This window comes from Sceloporus occidentalis, unplaced genomic scaffold (genome assembly GCF_023333645.1).
Source record: "Sceloporus occidentalis isolate IW3139 unplaced genomic scaffold, rSceOcc1.0.p SCAF_4, whole genome shotgun sequence".
Lineage (NCBI taxonomy): Eukaryota > Metazoa > Chordata > Lepidosauria > Squamata > Phrynosomatidae > Sceloporus > Sceloporus occidentalis.
In genome coordinates this window covers 61,267,822-61,289,193 of record NW_028316984.1, presented here as the reverse complement: position 1 = coordinate 61,289,193, position 21,372 = coordinate 61,267,822, and the positions used below count along the sequence as shown (strand labels likewise).

General features: G+C 38.7%; 1 protein-coding gene across 2 annotated transcripts in view; it reads left to right on the top strand.

Moving 5' to 3' along the window:
- Nucleotides 1-21,372, top strand: part of MGAT5 (alpha-1,6-mannosylglycoprotein 6-beta-N-acetylglucosaminyltransferase) — a 177,090-nt gene that overhangs the window by 59,794 nt on the left and 95,924 nt on the right. The window contains exons 1-2 of one of the 2 annotated variants that reach the window (XM_089520137.1): nucleotides 11,681-11,756; nucleotides 13,922-14,317. In XM_089520137.1, the coding sequence (XP_089376263.1) occupies nucleotides 14,077-14,317 (241 nt within the window). In that variant the 5' untranslated portion in view covers nucleotides 11,681-11,756; nucleotides 13,922-14,076. Of the gene's footprint in view, nucleotides 1-11,680; nucleotides 11,757-13,921; nucleotides 14,318-21,372 lie in introns of those variants that run through there. The other variant, XM_089520136.1, reaches the window with a different exon arrangement.

The window sequence follows — 21,372 nt, the reverse complement described above, 5'->3', positions numbered from 1 at the left end:
ATCCACGTGCTCCACACCCCATAATGATGCCACTGCCCTTAACCATAGAATGGCTAGTGGAGCAGCTCCCCCATGATAATTTGGTTGCAGGAGGGAGGGAGTGCTTATAGAGTACCATGATTTAATTCTAGCATTGTATTCTTATTACCACAAATTGCACTCTGTAACCATAAATTCTTCAGGATTTAAACTCCCCCCCCCCCCCGGGCCACACACACTGTTGGAGCTACTAAAGTACTTGGCATCAGTCTCAGATGTAGTTGACTTAAACAAATGAGCTATGTCCATTTCTTTTTTAGTTATTAGACAATGGACCTTCAGTTACCACATTTTAATATCTAAGAGTATGCCCTTTCAGTTTCTTTCATTTGCAAAATATGCCATCATCTGTGTATCCTTTCCTTGCAAAGCTGTATTAAGCATGAATGGAAAGAACTGTTCAGGTCAGAGATTGGGGAAATAACTTATTTGGACTGCAACTTCCAGAATCTTTCAGCTAGCGGAGCCCAGTGGCTGGAGCATTGTGGCAGCTGCAGCCTAACAAACAAATTTATCCAAGTTCTGTTTCACATAGGCTAATTGCTATAATGTTGCACCCCAAAGCTGCAATCTGAAACATTGTTACTAGAGGTTATATTGCTTTGAGCCACTCCCACAGAGTTTCAAGTACCCTTGTCAAAGATTTGGCTGCAAAATAAATTGCTATAGTCACAGATAATTTCGATACAATAAAGCTGGCATTAAAAAAATTCATATAAATACAAAGAAAATAAGCTAGTTCCTAAATTTTTGAAAAGTTGAAAAGGCAGCTCTAAAGGAGTACAATTTACTTTCTATAGATGTTAGGCCAGAAAGTAATAAGTAATTTTCCTTTTGTAAAATATCTATTATCTGCCATAACTAGAAATTTGCATTGTGTATTTTAAAAGGTCAGTATTGTTGTTTGGATACAGTTGATATTGAAAGTTTGTTTTGAATTAAGAGCCTGAAAATGCTTTGCATGCAGTTGTTTTTCTTATGCTTGTCTTATTACATGGAAAGTAATGGCATAAAGGGTTTTTTCATTCCCTGTGATTGGGTGGGATACAAATAAATAATTTATTTATATTATTATATTATTATATTATTCATGGTGATTACTGAATTGGCTACTATGTATAGATGAGAACACTGTCTAAGATGCAGTCAATGACTTTTCCTCTCTTGTGTTTCAGTTTTTTGCCAATTTAAAAACATTATTGAGATTGTAGATGAATGACTGCAGAAGCTCCTGTCACTCTAGATTTTGAAGGCTGTTGGCCAAAGATTCAGTCTGTGCAATGCTGTCATGCTTCATACTAAAGGAAGCAATACTCAGAGAGTACTGGTCAAGTGAACTTCATGGATACCTAAGCTTCCAATACTAGTTGGCTCACTGGTCCAGTCAACTAGTACAGGAATAGGTGGGCTTTAGGGTTGTAAAAAGAAACATTCTACTAGCAAAAAAGAGAGAACCCACCACCTGGATTCAGGTTTGTTTGTTGTTGTTTTTAAATAGTAGTACAAGATTTGGTGAGGTACACATGCACTTTTCAGCCCAGCAGTTTGTTTACAGTAAAAGAAGTGTGCCAGTTTTTACCACAGTTCTGGTCCCCCTTGCCTTCCAACTTCAGCAGCCTAATTTAGAAAGAGAATGATTAAAAAACAAACAAACCAACAACACAGGAGTTGTAAACCCTTGCTGATTTACTGGACATCCTCTAGTAGAGTGCTAATGTGGTGGCCCCTGTACCAGTGCTGGCCCCTGGAGAGTTTCCTGGAAAAAAGAAGCAGTTGTAGCCCATGGGCACAAATGTGGTGCTGATCCATGGCACACTGAGAGGGAAAAAAATAACTGCCAGTCCCCACATTGGATAGCCTGAGAAGCTATGCTCTTAGATGGAGCGCCTCTAGTCCTGCTGTCCCAATTTTTTACAACTTGATCTTCTGCAACTGGCACTCAGGGATGGTTAAATGGTGACAGAAGTATTGGATTCCTTTCAGTCAACTCTTGCTGCTAAACTTGCATTTATGTGAGAAACCTTCCCAGATGGGTTGGGACTCTTCATGCACTTTTTGTGGTCCCTAGGAGAGGATGCTGTGGACCATACCGAAATGTAAATCCCAGGATTCTGTAGGAAAAAACAATGTCATTTAAAGTGGTATCAAACTGGTATATCTCTGTGAACTGTTTCATTCTGAGTTTTTTAGTGTGATCTTATTCTTTTTACACATGTTGGTCTTGGATTTTGAAACAACATAGGTACTGAATCTTCAGTTTCAGCAATAACTTTGTCTTTTATCTTAGCTTTTACTACAGTGGTAATATAGGAATAAGGGAATGTTTGAGTTATAAGTCCCATTATCCCACAACATTGGCTGGGGCTGATGACAGTTTTAATAGTTCATCCCCACCCCTACTATAGAGCAAAGTAGAAAGATGCCCTGAAATAGCCATCTGAGTGTAAGCAACTGCAGATTGCTTTGAGACTAAACTTTTGACACTCTCAAGAGCTAATGGGATGTTGCACACAAAACCTTTTAGTCTCTTCTTTTTAAAAATATATTGATTTTTCTTTTTCCTTAATTTTCATCACTATTATTTCATTGTTTGCTTGCAAACCACAGCACTAAAAACATGAGTGGTTTGAGAGCTGAGCCACGGCCTCCCTGCACTTAATTGAAGGACATGTAAGAAATGTCGACTCTTAGCTCTCCTTAATATGTATCTCTGTATCTAGAGTTTCTGCTAGCAAATAATGAATAGCCTTGCTTGAGTATTTCCCTCCCTTGTTTTGATACAAATTGTAGGTATTGGAAAGGTGCTGACTGAGTTTTGCTGCTTGAGTTCTACAGTAATTGACTAAGTTCACTATTTCACTGGTCATTTCAGAATGAGAAGATATTAAAGTCACAACATAGCATCTAAATTAGGAGGATCCTTTGGACCTATTAACGATCAGGCTAGATCTGAGTGCTATAAACTGTAATGCTGTTCCCAGGACAAGAAAATATCATAATTCATGAAAGCAATAGCTTTGGTCCAGTTCAGTTATCACGCAAAACCATTAAGTGGCTTCCACATGCTGCCAGCACTTTCTCTCTGTTTGAGGATGATGCAACAAGCAGAGAAATCCACTATGCCTTCTCAGAGCATTCATAAGTAGCACATGTTACATATGTAGCTTGCTTGTTCAGAAGCTGAGCACCAAGTCCCAAGTGCTTTTTTTCTAATCCTAATAATAGCCCCTGTTCGTTTTGTTAATGCCACCTATCTGCCACTGACCATATTACTTCTTGCACTACGCAAAAGTAAAATGGGTCAATATTGCCCAAACCTATTTTTGTCAAAATATGTTTTTGTTATTCCCCTCATGCCCATCCATGAGATCCTCAGATGGTCTTCAAGACTGAGGTGCTAGCCCCAACCATTCTGGCTCAGTAGACAATGCTGTGGCCAAAAATTCATATATCCAGACTAAAAGAATATTTCAAATGTGAACACAGTTCAGGACAAATTATTAAAGGAACTGTCCATTGTTTCTCCCTTTTCATCTTTTTGTTAATGCTTTTAACTCCCTTTGGGTTTCCTTCTCTCATCACTATCAAATTTTAGCAGTGAGAAAACTTCAGTGTATTATCCATCTAAAGTCTGTTCGTGAAGCTTTTTAGGTAAGTGAGTACCTGAGTATCTTCATGATCCTTGAAAGTGGAGATCTAGACTGCCCCATAGGTCTTATTCCACTCTTCCCATGAAGTTCTTGGACCAATGGATGACCATAGAAGACCTGGAACATATACTGCCCTTTTTGTCCTCCTAATAGCCCATTCTGGAAGACCTGAAACATATACAGCCACCCTCCAATAGTTCTCTCTCTTATCCCTTTCAGTGGACTCACCTGGGGTTCCATTGTTGTCTGAGTCCTGAGAAAGAGCTGTTCTCTAGGCCCTCATACTATTAACCTCCTCCTCCTCCTCCTTTTTGGCTGGCTAATTGTCCCAGGGTGCTCCTCCTCCTCCTCCTCCTCATCTTGGTTTTATGAACTGGCATCTTGGTTGCTTGCAGTGACCTCTCTAAGGCTGCCCCTGCTATTTTTGGTAATCACTGCCTGCCTCGGCATGAGACCTGGAATCTCTGTCTTGAGACTCCAGCTGTTCCACATCCTCCACCATTTTTTCCAGTGTCTGTGAAAGTCCTTCAAGAATGCTGCTGTTGTCTTTTTTTTTTTGGCTCATTTTCCATCTTGTCATTTGGTCATATGACACTGTGTCCCTCTTCTTGATTCTGGCCATGCCAGCTCTTCCCATGATTTCTTGCCCTCTAGTCATTGGGAGTGATTGCTGTTACTGAGGCTGTTCCTTCTTGCTCTTAGAAAGAAATATCCCCTGGGAGGTTACCTAAGAACATTTCTTTCAAGGTAATATACTTTCTCTTTTGTGACCTTGAGCGGATAGATTTCCTTTGTATAAATCCATCAGTGTTACAGAAAACAACTCTGGTTCCAGTACTGATAGGTGTCATGGGAGAAATTCCAAATACACTATCAAAATATCTCAATGAAATTGCCATAGATTGGATCAGTGGCGTCACCATACTGGGTGACACCTGGATGAGTGCATCCCCCCTTCCTGAAGCATGCCATTTTATTCATGACCTTTTGTGCCCTCCCCCTGGAAGTCCCACCCCTGCACCAGGTGACACCTCGGTCAGTAATGCCACTCAATTGGATCATAATGGCACCCCATGTTAGTTCATGATATCTCACTGATTCCTGGATTCTTGGATAGAATCTGGTTCATTGATGGTCCAGAACTCTAGTCAGTAATATCTGTACATTGAAATTGTGAGGAGAAGGAGAAGGAGGAACAACTACAGCAGGAAGAAAGCTTGTGACCCAAGAGATCTTGCTGCATGGGACTAAATATAAAATGGAGCCCTCTTCCCTTATGCATACAAAAGTCATCTACTCTGGCTGCGAAATCTCAGCGCTGGCAGTGGGACTCCTGATGCAGCTGTTCATGTTAGTTTAGGGGTTACAGGGAAGGTTGTATTCCATGCACAGCTCTAACCTTTAGTGCATTTTACTCTATTTCTCTATATCTGCTGCCACCTCCTTCTGCCTAATGATATGATCAACCTTGGTAGGACACCAACAAAGGTGTGAATAGCTGGCCATTTTCATACACCCTACTGCTTATTGCTTACTCTGTTTCCAGGGCAGTGGAGCCTTAATCAGAGAACCAGTGCCAGTTCAGCCAGTTAAGCTTTGAAAGCTTGCAACATATCTGCTGTGCATTTTCATTGGCCCAATAAAGTTACCACTGTTTTGCACATTCGGCTGTTACTGTACTTTGCTATATAGCCAACACAGCTACTCGTGGATTTGTTTTCTGAATACCACATTTTAGTTGCAATAAGAGAATTCTAAAGAGAAAGCCAATGGGTGCGACTTTAAAATTAGAGGATTCTATCTCCAACAAAGGTGAATTGTTTTTTAAAAGAAATGGGACAGAATTGGCATATTTTATCTTAAGAACACCTCATGCAAAAGCATGGAGGTTTCCTGAGAAATTCAGTGTTTGCTGCCTAACAAAGGACTTATAGGATGGACAAACTGCTTGTCAAAGGCAGTATCTTTTTGTCTAGTTAATGGAATCTAAATTTTATTTCCCAGACTCTAAAAATCTCCTAGTACCCACATGGCCAGAAGAAGTAGGCACCTGCCTGCATGAATACCTCTCCATACCATCTTAACTGAGGACCACAACCTCTTGACAGAATGCATACCTTTGAGTAATGGTTTCTTTCTTTCTTTCTTTCTTTCTTTCTTTCTTTCTTTCTTTCTCCTATATGATTTTTAACACATTTGCTTGATGAAGAAGCAAATAGAGCTTTGAAAGTTGTGAATTTTAGTCCTTTATTTTTTAATTTTATTTATTTATTTATTTTGTGGATTTTGGATGTTATTATACTTTGCTATATGGACAACACGATTACCCCTGGATATGTTTACTAAATAAATGTATCTTGCATTGAGGCCAGTGCAGTCTCATGGACAGGATAGTAAACTACTCAGCAAAGGGATGATATTTGGCATTTATATTGCACTTTAGAGTGTTTCTTCAGTATCTTTCCCAGAGTGATGTGGCGATAAGAAGAAACATTTCTGATAGACTGAGTTAGAATAAACAGACAACTCTCTTTGTATCATCATCCCCATCATCACCATCAATCAACTATCATGTAAAAATCTATTTTCAATTTGTTAAAACAATGTATTCCAGATGCTGCATGTAATAAACAATTCATCTATTCCAAAATACCTTTTTAAAGGAAAACTTATATATCTGTTCGGTATGTTTGGGGATGGCTACTCAGTTTTTCAGAATGGACAGAAACAAGTATTTAATCATGTGGGCATTTCCATTAGAAATATTAGAACCCCCCCCCCACACACACACACACACACACAAATTCCACACCAACCTTCGATTTATCCTTATGTGGAAAGGGTTGCACAAAAAATTCGTGTGTTTAACAAAGGGGCCTGTAAGTAGGTCATAGCAACACTCTTAAGGCCGTCTTCTCTTCCTGGTGCTCTGTGTATGAGCACCCAGAGGAGGCCCAGCAACTACACTACCTCCCTAGCCAGTGTCATCGTTTTATTTTATTTTTTTAAATCTGGCTAGTCACTAAAATGAATACTATTTCCTACATCATTCTTTTTTCTTTTTCTTTTTTCAATATGGAAATGAAGCATTTCAGCTATTCCCCAGATTGCCTGGCAGTCTGGGGACAGTGCCAGCACAAGGGAAATGGAGGAGCTCTGTTTGGTAGTTAATGATATCAGCTAGGAAAATCAGAGAGGCAGTCAAAGTGGTGAGCTCTTGCCAGAGGAGTTAATGCTTGTAAACTCCATGTAACTGAAGTTGTTTAGGGGAAGAAGAAGAAGAAGAAACAGATTCTGATGTAAAATTTTGACTTTTACATGTTTGTTGAGACAAGAAAGCTTTTAAATGGCAGCAGAAGTGAAGAACAGAGCTGTAATATTTATATGATTCTTAAATGCGGAAGGCTTGGTTCATGTCTGTTCCTGTAACAGATTAGAGTGGCTAAACAAGGTGGGCTATATAATGACATAAACCAAGCAAACTGCATAGGAGGCTTCTGTATAGAACTTCTGCATGGCATTGTAGCATAAATCCAACTGATAGTCACAATCACAGCATACCCTCTGAATCAATGGAGCTTAGATACGTGTTGACCTACCACTGATGCAAGGATCTGCTTGACTTGTGAACAGCTATTGGATTTAGCCCTGTGTCAGTGCTGTTGACTTGTGTGCCTCAAGCATGAAGGGCTATGACTAGAGTCTGTCTGAATCTGAACATGGCTCACTTGCATTGAGGGTATACAGTGGAAACCCAGTACACTGTATATAAGGGGACGTCTTGAGGGACGGACAGGAAGCTCAGCTCATAACCTTGGTTCCTACAGGGCACTGTATAGTGAAAAAGGAAATTGTAATAAAGCAGGCCAAAATATACTGAAGAGAGAAAGATATTTATTTATTCGTGTCAAAGCACTCGCAAGGAAGCCTCAGTAAAACATAAGGATACAGTAAGATTGGTTTCCTTTTAGTCTTGTTAATGGAGAGGTAATCTAGAAGATCCACCTGGTTCTCGTATCAGTCTTTGGGAATACAGCTTAACTTGCAGGCTACAGCAAGAGAGAGAGAGAGTATTATGTTGGGAAATGCTTATGCTAAAAGTCTGTAAATTTTATTTTATTCTGCTACATTTCTTTCAATAAAATGTTTTTGTTAAAAATAATATAGTATAAATTATTAGGATAAAATATCCCAGCTACCATATACAGTAGCTAGGAAGCATATAGAACGTGTCAAGAATTATGAGCTTTTATTGACAATGGCCATTCACAAAAAGAGTTGTTGGTAATAACATAGGCAGTCCCAGCGTCTGATACAATAATTAAAATGTGTAGTTTGGTGAGGAACCTTTAATCCTAATTTAAGACAACGATAATGCAACTGAACTTCTTAATGTGTTGTAGTAGAGCAGTTTCATGTTGTGGTCTTCCAGTTTCCATTCCTCAGGGAGAACAATGTAAATGTTTTTAACAGGTTACTCAATACATTTGCAAGGTTTTAGCTGGGAGCTCTAAGTGACAACTCGTTGCCTTGTCATCCTCTCCTTTAGTTGAATCCATTGGGTACATTGCACTAGATACAAGGATGCAGCCCTGAAAGCTCTCTTAAGTGTTTTTGAAGAGATTTATAATGTCTTAAATAGTCATCTATTCCTCAACCCTGCAAATCCTGATGGAAATGAAGAGCACATTATATCATCTCTTTCTAGCCTATCCCTTTGAAACAAATTAAATTAAGTGTGCTTTTAACGTGATATGGGCTACAGGAGCTAGCAAATGTAGTTATAGCTTACTTTTAGGCCTGTGTAATAAGGTTCCTCTTTAAAGGTACTGTTTTAACTTGCATCTGCTACCACCTCAAAGATAAGGGTCCATTGAGACTAAATTGTTAGTGTTTTTCTAGTTGTGTTTAAATCTTGCAGAATAGTTATCCTAAAAGTCACTTCTGCTTTCAGGAGAATAATGCTTTTTCATTTTGTTAATTATGTGTTGCATGTGTCGAGTTTTGTATGTACACTTGCCCCACAATTGCTTTTTGTTGTGCTGTGTTTCTTTAGAAATCATTTTGATGGCTTACTTTCTAGCCAGAGGTGCACACCTTTTAAAATCATACAATTTTGCCTTAGGGAGTTAAAGATTAGACCTCCTGCTTCTTGGGAAGTCTATGACATTGGCTTGATTGTACCCAGTTAAAAAACAACAAACAACAACATTTAATATTGATACTTAATATTAATAAATATTAAATGTTATATTATAATATGTATTATGTATTATAAATATTAATACTTAATAGTTCCTTTTGAACAACCAGCAAGAACCCATCATAATCACATATTTTTTATTCTGAGAACATACTCCATAGTTGGCACCTTCTCACAAATAGTATCTCAACAATACCCCTCACCTATTTTCAAGCTCTTGCATATTTTTGTGGTATTCTTCAGCTTTGACCAGTTCTTCTGTGTCTTTAATCTTATTGTCATTATTGTTCAGCTTTGAAAATGCTTGTTTTACAGACATGTCTTTGTATCACTGTAGTGCCTATGGCTTTGCTTTTGATCGTCACACTTAAAAATTTGTGTACATAATGGTGAGTGTCTTTTTCTTTTTCAAAGAACCTCTTTGTAGAGCTCTAGTGTGAGTAAGAACTGAATGCACTGGGTTGTACAATTTCCTTTGAAAAGGGAACTACAGCTTTAATTAGACTAAAATTGCACAAACAAGTTTCAGATGAAATATTTTGACTCTTTCTGTAAAATCCTGATTTGAAAATAATTGACAAGAAATGATTTGATGAATGTGGTCTGCTGCTTGGGAATTTACTGGCGACTTAAGTTCCAAGTAGTGCAGGACACTAGGATAAGTTTTAAAATGTTAATGTTCTAATAGAGAACATTGATAAAAGGATCTAGATGAAGAGAAAGAAGACAACTGGCTTTTTATTTTAAAGCTTCTTTGGGGGCACACACAAATGGCAATTCAAGGGCAAGTGAAATAAAATAGGTTGCTGGCACAATGAAAAAAGGCTTCGCTGATGGATTGATTTTTGTGGGAATAAGCTGCGTAAGATGGCACGCTTGACAGAAAATTGGAAAGATTTCAAAATACACAGTGCAATCAAGGACTCCTGTATCTGTTCGAATCATGGCTGGGTTGCCACAGGCCTCTTCAGCAGCACTCCCAGCACAAATGAGATGGCATTTTTCCTGAAAGTAAAATTACATTGCTTGCTCGCTCCAAGATTAAATGTGATTTCATGTCACATTATCTTAGATCTCCTCTTGTCAGTTCTTATCCATGTCGTCCGAAGGGCAGGGTGGGAAGGTACAGAATTTAACATTTACAGTTTAACTTTCTTCAGTTCATCTGCCTTCCCTCATCTCTCCTCATAGAATATTTTTAGTAAAGCTATTATTGTTGGAATCATGCATGATGGCAAATGCCACAAAATACAGAGGATTGCCATCTTACTTGAAGAAGAAAGTGGTGATTTTGATGAATGAGGAGGTACAAAAGATATACCTTGTTCTGTGCCACAAGCAACACCTTTTGCCATACAAAAGGATTTTAATGCTGCAGACTGTACACACTTACCTGAGAAGAAAGCTCAGTGAGTACTGTAGACCTGCCTTCTAATAAATCTTGACAAGAATTACAGCAAAGATAGTTACAGAGTTTTAGCAGGCCTAATAGACATTTTCTGTAGTTTAGTAATTAGAACTGAAATAGTGAATGGTGCAGCTGAAGGTTGTTTCTTCATATCTTTCAAAAGGTCAAAGCTCCAAATTCTCCCTCCCTTCCTTCTAATGTCTTTCATTTTTTGCTGGGGGTTTCAATGAGTCTTTTGTGCCGTGCTCTTTCAGCTAATAGCCATTGCCTGGACATTATGAGGTTGCAGGACAGTGCAATGACTGCCTGGAAGGAAGAGTGTGGCTGGACGGGTGGGACAATAAGAACATGTTCTTGAGAGAATGGGAAAGCAGACGTTTTTCTGGTGTGTAGGGTGGAAGGGGACTTCCAGATATGTATACACCTTTTTTGATTTATCATTTGCTTATTAGAGTTTTAGGCTGGTTAAATGTCAGTTCTCTGCACAACGCTGCATAATCCAGCAATTCAAATGAAATTAAAGCTATACTAAACCTATTCCCAATTTGAAAGTTTTGTGCTGACCAGCAAAGTACCACTCAAATCTTCCCTCTTTTCTTAAAAAAGCAACAAAATCTATTAGGAGGTTCTAAGGTGGAAAACATTGTAGCTGTGGGTCAGCCAGTAAATAGAAGGCATTGTTAGGTGGGACCAAAATAGTAGAGAGAGAACAGACTTTGCACTGTGCCAAATGCTATCTCTAGTCTGACATTTTCCATTGTGCCTAAAGAGACTTTAAGCTTTTATTCAAATCATACCCAATCAGCTTCTTAAATCCAAAGAAAAACAGTTAAGTCTAAATTTCATCTTTGTTGGTTGTATCCCACAGTATCCATCCAGTAGTGCAGTGACTCTTAACCTTTCACAGGCTGCAGTCCCTTTGAGAATTGGATAACAGCTACATACCCCTCTGCAGGAAAAAAATACATATTAAACACATACTAGGGAAGTTAAAAAAATACTAGCAAATTTCCCCATGTACAGCATATTGAGATGCTCTACTGAAAAATGGTTAACCCTTGCAGCATTTTTATGTAATTGGTGTTCTTCATATTTTATGCCTTCTTTGCCAAAAAAAAAAAAAAAAAGTTTCAGGGAAGAAAGCATTTTTTTTTTTGCTTTTTATGTTAAACATAACTTTTTTCTATTTTTAAAAAGTATTTTTGCTTTCTAAAAGAAAAGTTTTTTAAAAGAATGAAACAAGCAAGAAACTTACATCCCTAACAAGTAGAGCAGTTTGCACTCAGTTTATTTTACTGTTTTTGACATTGCTTTCCTTCATACAGACTACTCTAGAAGAGAACAATTTATAATGAACATTAAATGTTAAATGCTCAGCTTAAACTTCCCTGGAGCAGGAAAAATTCAAGAAGTAACAGGACAGCACCCATCCTCAAAGCACACCTATGGATTTCAAGTAAGGACCCTTTCCCTAGCAGTTTATAAGGGCTGGCAGAATGGATTCTCAGTCTGGGGAGGAGAAGAGGAAGGGAGAAATCCCACTGTGTGAGTGGAATTCTGATTTTATGATACGTAATGGAACCTTGCATGTTTAAACGTAATTTCAATTGTTCTGACATGTAACTTTTAGCACAGTTGCAAAAAGAAACCATGGAGGAGCTAAGTGGGGTATGCCACAATAAAAAAAATCCTAATTAAAAAACATGTAAACTTATCCAGTGTACATGAAGATATCACACCATTGGTCCTTAAGCTTTCTCTTTGCTTATTGCCAGAGCACGGAAACTGCATAGCTAAATCTCTAATCTTCACTTACTCCTTTTCATTTAAATTGGTGTGAATCAAATTCCTGACCTCTAGTTCTCTAGAGCCACACATATTTCCCAGTTCCAAAAACTGGTGAAGTTACCTCCATATAAAATACCAAGTTAAGATAGCAAATATTTTAGATTCTTCCGACAGCACAAATTTTGAACTCAGAGATCTGCTGAAATTGTATCATACTGTTTAATGTATTAGTATAATCTTGCTTATACAGGTTGAGTATCCCTTATCTGAAATGCTTGTGGCCAGAAGTATTTTGGATTTTTCTGGATTTTTGAATGCCTGTATTTGCATATACGCCAATAATGAGATATCTTGGAGATGGGACCCAAGTCTAAACACAAAGTTTATTTATGTTTCTTATAAACCTTATACACATAGCCTGAAAATAAATTTAAATAATATTTTAACACTTTTGTGCATGAAACAAAGTTTGTGTATATTGAACCACCAGAAAGCAAAGGTGACACTGTCTCAGCCAGCCATGAAAAAGGGTTTTGTTTTTGTTTTTTGGAATATTTTGGAATTCAGAATTCTAGTTAAGAGACATTCAATCTGTAGTCACAGTCGAATATGAGACATCTTGGTGCAGGGTTGATATATTGAATTTTTGTTGTTGGTTTCCTTCAAGTCATTTCTGATTTATGACATCCCTAAGGCAAATTATCACGGGGTTTTCTTGGCAGAATTTGTAAAGAAGAAGCTTGCCCTTGCTTTCCTCTGAGGCTGAAAGAGTGTAACCCGTCTAACGTCACCCACTGGGTTTCCATGGCATAATGGGGGAACCCTGGTTTCCTAGAGTTCTAGTCCAGCATTCAAACCACTGTACTGCACTATTTAAGTATGCTATTCTTGAAGGAAATTATTGGAATTTGTCTCTGCACCCAATATTTGGCAACTGATTGGTTGCTAAGGAAGGGCTCCTCCCCAGTTGGGTGCTGTGTTTTCCTTAATTATATGATTTTAAAATGTGTTTAGTTTAATTCAGTTTTAGTATTGAACCTTGTTTTATGTTTTAATTTTAATTTTTATTTAATGTAACTGTGAGCCTTGAGCCCAATGTTTAAGAGAAAGACAGTAAAGAAATCTAATAAATGAAAGAATAACAATCCTTTATCCAATATCCTGATGTTGGAACATCTGAAAAAGTAGTAAGAAAAACTTCAGTATCATATCCAAAAAAACAATATACTGTTTGTACAATGATCTCTGAAACTGTAATGCTCTTCTGGGCAAATTCAGATGGGATAGAGGTCATACAGGAACAGTAAATGGCTCTCTTCTAGGCTTCTGAGTCCCAGGTATCTTCTTCTAGAGTAGGCAAATACAAGCTAATTTTTGTTTCTTCCCATGGGAGTGTTCACTGAAGTCTAGCTTATGTATGTCATTGTTCTTACAAAAACCATAGGCTTATATAAAGGGCTAGAAAGAACAAAAGTATTGCTGTGTTGGCATATCTCTAACCCTCTCTGCTCCTGGCACATGGAGTGGCATTGCATAGAAATTTAGATTGGAAACTTTTTGTTGTATTGAATTAGTTCCAATCTTTTGAAAGGTAAATTCTCCATCTGTTGAGATACATTTCTTGATGCATTTCTAGTTGCTTCCTGCTTGAACTCTTTGTATTGTGATGCATGTCATAAAATATTGATTTGTAACAATTACAGATTTGCCAAACAAGCATATTGTCCTACTTGGGGGGGGGGGGGGAGCAAGGAAAATGAAATAAACATGAAAACAGCTTGGGCAGGTACTTTGCTACTTTAAATAACCATATGCTTTGCTTTTCTCTTTCAGCAGCAGGATGGAATTGAAAGGAGACAATACGTTGACTAAGGAGCCAGAGTGAATAGCTTCTGAATTGTGATTGGCACTGGCCTAGACTATGAATTGAGGCCTTGGATTTGGCTGTTAGAGCTTTTCCAAGTGACTCCAGAGCTGGTCAGACAGTCATGGCATTCTTTACTCCATGGAAGCTGTCTTCTCAGAAACTTGGCTTCTTTTTGGTGACTTTTGGCTTTATTTGGGGAATGATGCTCCTGCATTTTACTATACAACAGAAGACTCAGCATGAAAGCAGTTCAGTGCTTCGTGAGCAAATACTGGACCTCAGTAAGAGATATATAAAAGCATTGGCAGAAGAGAATAGGAATGTAGTGGATGGACCTTACGTTGGGACTATGACAGCATATGGTGAGTAGGTTTTCTAAATTAGACAAATCCAGAATCATTGGAGACTGAGTCCAAATGACCCTTGAATTCAGAGATCATTATTCTGAACAACAACCCTGTTAGTTTAGGCTAAGTTTATGTAACTGTATTTGGCTGTATATCCAGGTCTCCCCCCAGTATCCAAAAGTCTTAACTACCAAGAATGTTTGGGATTTATATGTCCTCTAACATTATGTGGGAATGGCTCAGAAAATGGCAGGTATAGAGTGAAGCAGGACCAGGTTTCTTAGCAAGTTCAGAGCACTATTAGGTTTTGTCTTACTATGGTAAGAAAAATATGAAAATACAACCATCCCTCTGTGTGGACTTCGAATCCATGTCCCTTGCTTACTCACGTGACCCTCCAGAAGTGGTGCAGAATAAGAGAATGGTTCATATCCCTCCACAGTTTCCAAAAATTCCTGTTATCCTGTGTACGTAGGAATGTAAAGTTGAAAGGGAAGTCCCATTGCCCACGTGGATCTTAGTACAGTGCGCCCTTGCTTTACGCGGGGATCCATTCCGGACTCCCTGCTTAAGGCAAATTCCACGTATGCACAAGCCCCATCAAAAACAGTGGGGCTCATGCACATGGTGTGGTGCGGCACGCATGCCATTTCCTCTTCCATCATGCAGCTTTCAGTGTAAGCTGAAACCCACGTATAGCACATCTGCGTCATACGCAGGCGCGCTGTATTTGCATACTATTTCCTTTAACCCTAACTTTGTTTAGATATTGCTTCAAGAAATCCCCTCAATATTGATTGAACCTTGGGTTTAATTCATAGAGTACAAATGAACATTTGTTAATAAACAGAACCTAAAAATCTTTATATTACAATTGTATTTTGCTACGTGACCAAACAGTAATAATAATAATGAGGAGGAGGAGGAGGATTTATAGTCCGTCCAATCACAAGGAATCAGGGCGGGATACAACAATAAAGAAAGTACAAAGCAAATAAACAATAACAATAAAATAACAAAGCAAGCCCCTGGATATGTTTATTAAATTTGCTGTACCTGATTTAAAATACAAGTCTAGAACTTTTGTCAAAAATTGTCCCAAAAACATGAGTCGACTTATCCACTGGTCAATGTAAGTAGTGTACTTTAAGTCTTAATTTAAAAAGGAAACATCTACTGGTGAAAGACAAAAATGTAATCTGTCCTGGAAGTACTGACTTCCCCCTGCCTCTACTTTCTCATCCATCCAGGCTTTAGTGTGACCACAAACAGTTATTCCTGCTAGAGTTATGTAAGTTCTTTGGCATTGTTTTCCTTTGCTTCATCCTTTAGAGCTATTGTTACATGCTCCTACATTTTACTCTCGATCCATTATTGTGGCCCCAAAACCTACTCTCAACTTACACAGAAGGTTGACTTATAGTCAAGTATATATGGTAGTATAGGCACAACATGTAATGAATTATTTAAAATGATTAGTATTAACAAATAAAAATAAATCCCCCTGAACTCTTAGGTTTGTCTATTTATTTGGACATATATATCACTATATATTTGAAAATACTGACACCACTTATTCTGTGTAATATCTCATTGTTAATTCTGATTCAATGCAAAGGCATCTTGGAAAAGTCTATGAACAAATGATCAGTTACAATAATGTCTGTCTATTCCTCTTTCTTCCATCCCAAAATTTTTGTTATGAAAAAAATTGCAAGACATTCCAAAAATAACACGTTTCCTACTTTGCCTAGTTGTTGTTTTAAGTAACCAGAAAGCTGAATCAGCATCCTGACATGTTCAGGTCATACAAAGACTTCATTGTGCATAGCATAGCAAGTTCAAAATGCAAGTGCAACAGCTGTAGCACTATACCAAATGTAAAAATTTCAAAGGGCCTACATTGCAAGTATGTCTTCTCTGAGGTCTTGAACCAAGGAAGAAGAAAATTCCCCACAGTAAGATTACCTCCACAACTCCCACTGTTAAGGGAAAAGATTGTTGCTTGCTCTAGACCAAATTGCTGAGAGATATTATGTATTCTAGGGCCTAAACACCATAAAGGCGCAAGATCCCTTCAGATCTTGGAATCTCAGCAGCCTCAGCCCTGATTAGTACTTGGATGAGTACTATCATCCATCAATAAATACCAGGTGCTGTAGGCTGTATTGCAGAGGAAGGAGCTGGCAGAACTACCTCTGAGTATGAAAACCTTATGAAATTCATGGGGTCACCAGAAGTCAACAGGTGACTTGAAGGAACATTTACACACATTATATTTTCTAGTTGTTTCCTCCCCTCCTACCTGCCTGCATCTCTCAGTATCTGGAAAGATAAATATGACAGCTGGAAGAAACTGGCCTTTTATAACCACAGTGTATATATAGCAGGAACTCCCCAACCACTTTGAATGTCAGTTTAGGTGGTTGTCCCTAGCAGCAAAGGAGCATCTCAGCTATAGTTGAGATGTTTTGTTTCAGTTTTCTTCTATTTATACAAGGAAAATTGCAAAGTTTAAGAAGCAGGGTATTAATAGCTGGCAGTGACCATAGTGAGCTCAGCCTTTCCACTGTCTGAAAACCAAATACTACCCTTTCAGTCTTGCGAGGAAGATTTTTCTTTTTAAAAAAATGTTCAAGTTCTCCAGCGCCAAAGCCTTTTTCTTTCATAGCAAATACATAATGAAATATGTTGTCAGACCAGCAGCTGAAGGGCACATCTCATGATGAGGAATAATGAGGCTTTCCAATGCATCAACGGATGTTACTACAAGGCATCCTAGAATCCTGAGAAGTCTCAGCTGGTCAAGGGCAGAGCTGCCTTACAAGTCAGCCAGCCAGCCAGCCACATGACAGAGCCCTACAGAATTTCTTCTAGGCACATTCAAGATGCTGGTATCTTCCCTTATAGGCCTAAATATCTGGAGTTGAGTTCTGTCAAGGCATGTATCCTTCTCTATGCCCCTCAACAAACACACATTGTGCCAAGTTCATCAGGTTTGCATTAACTGGACTGCCTGTGACATAAGAGAATAGAGCCACGTTGTTGGAAGCAGTACACTTTGTGTAGACATGGGACAGGGCTTTCTTGGGTTTTGAACATTGGCCCTTCAAATCCTACCTGGCATCCATTTTGGCATTATGTCAGTGCCAAGTTAAAACTTAACTGTTCGCCCATGCTTTTGGGGGCTCATAGTACATCTAGGCTTTATTTGACTGTGTTGAAGTTTTTAAGTCTGAAACTGCTCCAGGATTGTGCTTTAAGCTGTTTTATTTACTGTATCTTACCTTCAGATATACATTTACAGGATGAGATAGAAATATTGAAATAAAGAAAAACAGCAGAAACAAGAGTGTGATGGCACCTTATGGAATTCTTGCTTGGTTTTGTTTGGTTAAATCTTGAGGATTTTTTAAACAGGCTTTCACACTATTGGAGTTAGTAAAATGTAGGTATCTCCATAATTGTAACAACTCGGATTTTTATCTTTTTAAATAAAGAAAGTAAGTTTCTATGGCTATGATACCCTAAGACTGTCTTGTATTTCGCCTAAGATGTTCCTTTTTGGTCAGATGACAGGACACCAGTATAACAAATGGTAGGTCCCAGCCTACATCATGCATATGAAAGTATTGGAATCCTGGTGGAAGCAATCTAGTGCCACTCTTGTTGCTTTGAAAACTTGGTCTGACTCCTAAATATTGTTAACAAACAAATAAGACATGAACAAATGTATAATAATTTGTCAAGTTAATCCTATGGGAAACTAACAGTGCAGCACATCTATAAATTGAAACCATTCCATTATTTTATTCCACATATGCTGTATCCGCACTGCAGAAATAACATCACTTTAACTGCCGTGGCTGAATAGTATGGCATTCTGGGATTTGTAGTTTTGTGAGATATAGTGAGCCGCCGGGAGGTTGGGGAAATGGTGCATGCGCCCGTCGCGCACAGCCACACAGCCACTCCTGCGAGGGAGTTGCTGTGTACCCTCCATAACTGTCATCCTCCAGCCTATGAGGGAATTGACCAGGCAGGGCCAGCTCCATCAGGGCTAGCCTGGAAGAAGAGACTCCTCCCTCCATAACTGTAATCTTCTGGGCTGCGAGGGAGTTGACCAGGCAGGCCCAGCTCCACCAGGGCTAGCCTGAAGAAGAAGAGCCCTCCCTCCAATCCATCTGCCTTGGTCCAGGCCTCAGAGGGAGAGAAGAATGCTGGACCTGATCCCCTCCCCCCCCCCCACACACACACCATTCCCTTCTCCTTTTGTGTCCTGTCTTTTTAGATTGTAAGCCTGAGGGCAGGGAACTGTCTATTAACCCCTCTGTTGTAAGCCGCCCGGATTCCCAGTGATTGGGCAGCATATAAATAAATCCTATTATTATTATTATTATTATGCATGAGCTCCATTATATGTAATGGGGCTTGAGCATACACACTTTTTGCCTTACGTGGGGGGGGGGGGGTGGCGGAACGGATCCCCCACATAAGGCAAGGGCAGACTGTATTTAGCCTTCTCTGTCAGAGAGCTCTGGTGCCACAACAAACTGCAAATCCCAGAATTCCATAGGAATAGTTTGACAGTACAAGTGGTGTCAAACTGGGTTATTTCTGCAGTGTTTATGCGGCTACTGTATATAAACCATAACTGTCAATATTTTGGATTAATTCTGAATCATCCAAGTGTAGAATCTAGGAACAGGACTCTGTACTGTTTGTATGCATTTCTGTAGCTGTTTCAGTATTCCCCACCCCCACTCTTTATTTTTCCGCCTTTGATAATAAAATAGTCTGTGTCTGTAGAGTCTGTGTTTGTGTGTAGTGGAGAATGGTGGGCATAACGTAAAAATAACACCATTCTCATATTTGATGTGAACATGTGAATTTTTAAGTCTTGGAATTTAACCTTCAATGACTCAGCATGTATGGCATTCCTCCAAATGTATGGCAAAGGAAACTTGTTCATCTTTCAAGTTAGTCTATAATGGAAGGTTATGATGACTGTTCTATAAATGTGAATCTACATGTAGTGTATAGAATTTGGTAGAGGATTTTACGGGGGAAGAAAAAGGAGTAGAGAATTGTGTCTTCTCCAGATGGTATAAAAATTTGGTTCAGAGAGTAATTTTATGCCCTATAACACTGTTCTCATATTTGATGTGATCACTGTGAATTTTTAAGACTTGAAATTCAACCTTCAGTGACACAGCATGTACTGTACTTGCCCCAAAGGTATGGCAATGGAAATTTGTTAGTCTTTAAGCTGATGTTTCTAATACGTCACCTTTACATAGCTACCCTCCTGGAAATTACTGCTGATGAAAAATATTAGTACCATAGGAATTGTTATCTGGCTTCTAAGTACTGTTTTGTTTTTGTTTGTTTTTTAAATAAAGGAGATACTGACACACCTTTATAGTTCAAAACAAACCTTTACTTCCACATGTTGGTGCAATTATTGTGCAGGCTGGGGAAGTTAGATTTTGTAGTCCCAATATATATATAGGAAAAGATGGCTAGCCTAAACAACAAAGTATGCTTAATATGCAAAGAGATCTTGTAGCACCTTTGAGATGCATCTGAGGAAGTAGGCTCAAGTCTACAAAAACTCATGCTACCAATGTCTTTCTTTGAATTTAATCTCAAAGGTGCTACAAGATCTCTTTCCATAATTATTTTATAGACTGACATGGCTGTATTTTTGAATGCTTAAGGTGGGGTCAGCTATAGAAAAGTTGATGCCATTAGTAATACAAAAAGGCAGCACTATACTATTACATTGGAAATGCATGCTGTCTTTATCAAACTACATCACAGAGCAGAGCAGAATAAACACAGCAGTAAGATCAGATTTTAGACTCATCTCACTCTTTCACTCTGTGAATAGCGTTGAGAAAGTACAAAAACTGAGTGACATTTTAGAACAGCATAATATAAAGGGGAAAGGGAAGACATCATAGAAGAGTCCCCAAGTTTTTGAGAATCATTAGAAACTTGGCATGATGTGGGTGGGATACTTTACACACTCCTTGAATTTATGCCCATTTTGTAATTGTGCTTTAGTTACCAAAGGAGCATAGATAATGGAAGCATTACATGACTATTATTAGCTATTTGACGTTTTTAATTTGTTGCCTGTTTTATTGAACCCTTTCCTGTATTGTTATGTATTATTTATATGTATTATGCTATTATTTCTTAGATTGTACACCATGGGCAGGTTTACTCTTATCTGTTTTACTGTTTGTATGTACAGCGCTGTGCAAATCTACTGCGCTATTTAATAAAGCATAATAATAATAATAATAATAATAATAATAATAATGGATCACATTGTAGACACAATGAAGTATTAAAACAGGTATGGAGAACCTATGGCCCTCCAGGTTCTGAAGAACTGCCTTTGCCATCATGCCTTATCACAGCCAAGCTGAATGAAGTTTTAGCCAGACTCATGAGGGCTTGGTTGTAGCTCCTCCCCTTGTGGTGACAGTAAATGTAGCAACCAAGCCCTCATGAGCCTGGCTAAAACTTCCTTCAGCTTGGCTGTGGTGAGGCATGATGGCAATAGCAGTTTGTCAGAACCGGGAGGGCCATAGGTTCCCTGTATTAAATGGTTAAATTGGAGCATCTTCTAGTACAAAGGGAGCCCTGGTGGGGCAATGGTTAAATGCCAGTACTACAGCTACAAGGTTGTGAGTTCAATCCCCAGAGGCTCCAGGGTCCACTCAGCCTTGCATCCTTCCGTAGGTCAATAAAATGAGTACCCAGCTTGTTGTAGTCAATTGGCTTACACAGTGTAAACCACTTAGGGACTGCTAGTTCATTGATAAAGGGTATAGAAATATACTTGCTGTTACTATTCCTCAACAGATAGCTCAGTTGGATGACACAAGCTTGTCATGAAGAGGTTCTCATATTCTGTTTCTAGTTACAGGGACAGAAATATCAAGACCAGGAAAGGTTTATACCTGATACCTTAGGAGACAGGTGCTTGTCTAAGTAGACCAAAGAAAAGATGGCCCTTTTATCTCTTTATAGAACTGCAGGATGTTCTAGAGGGG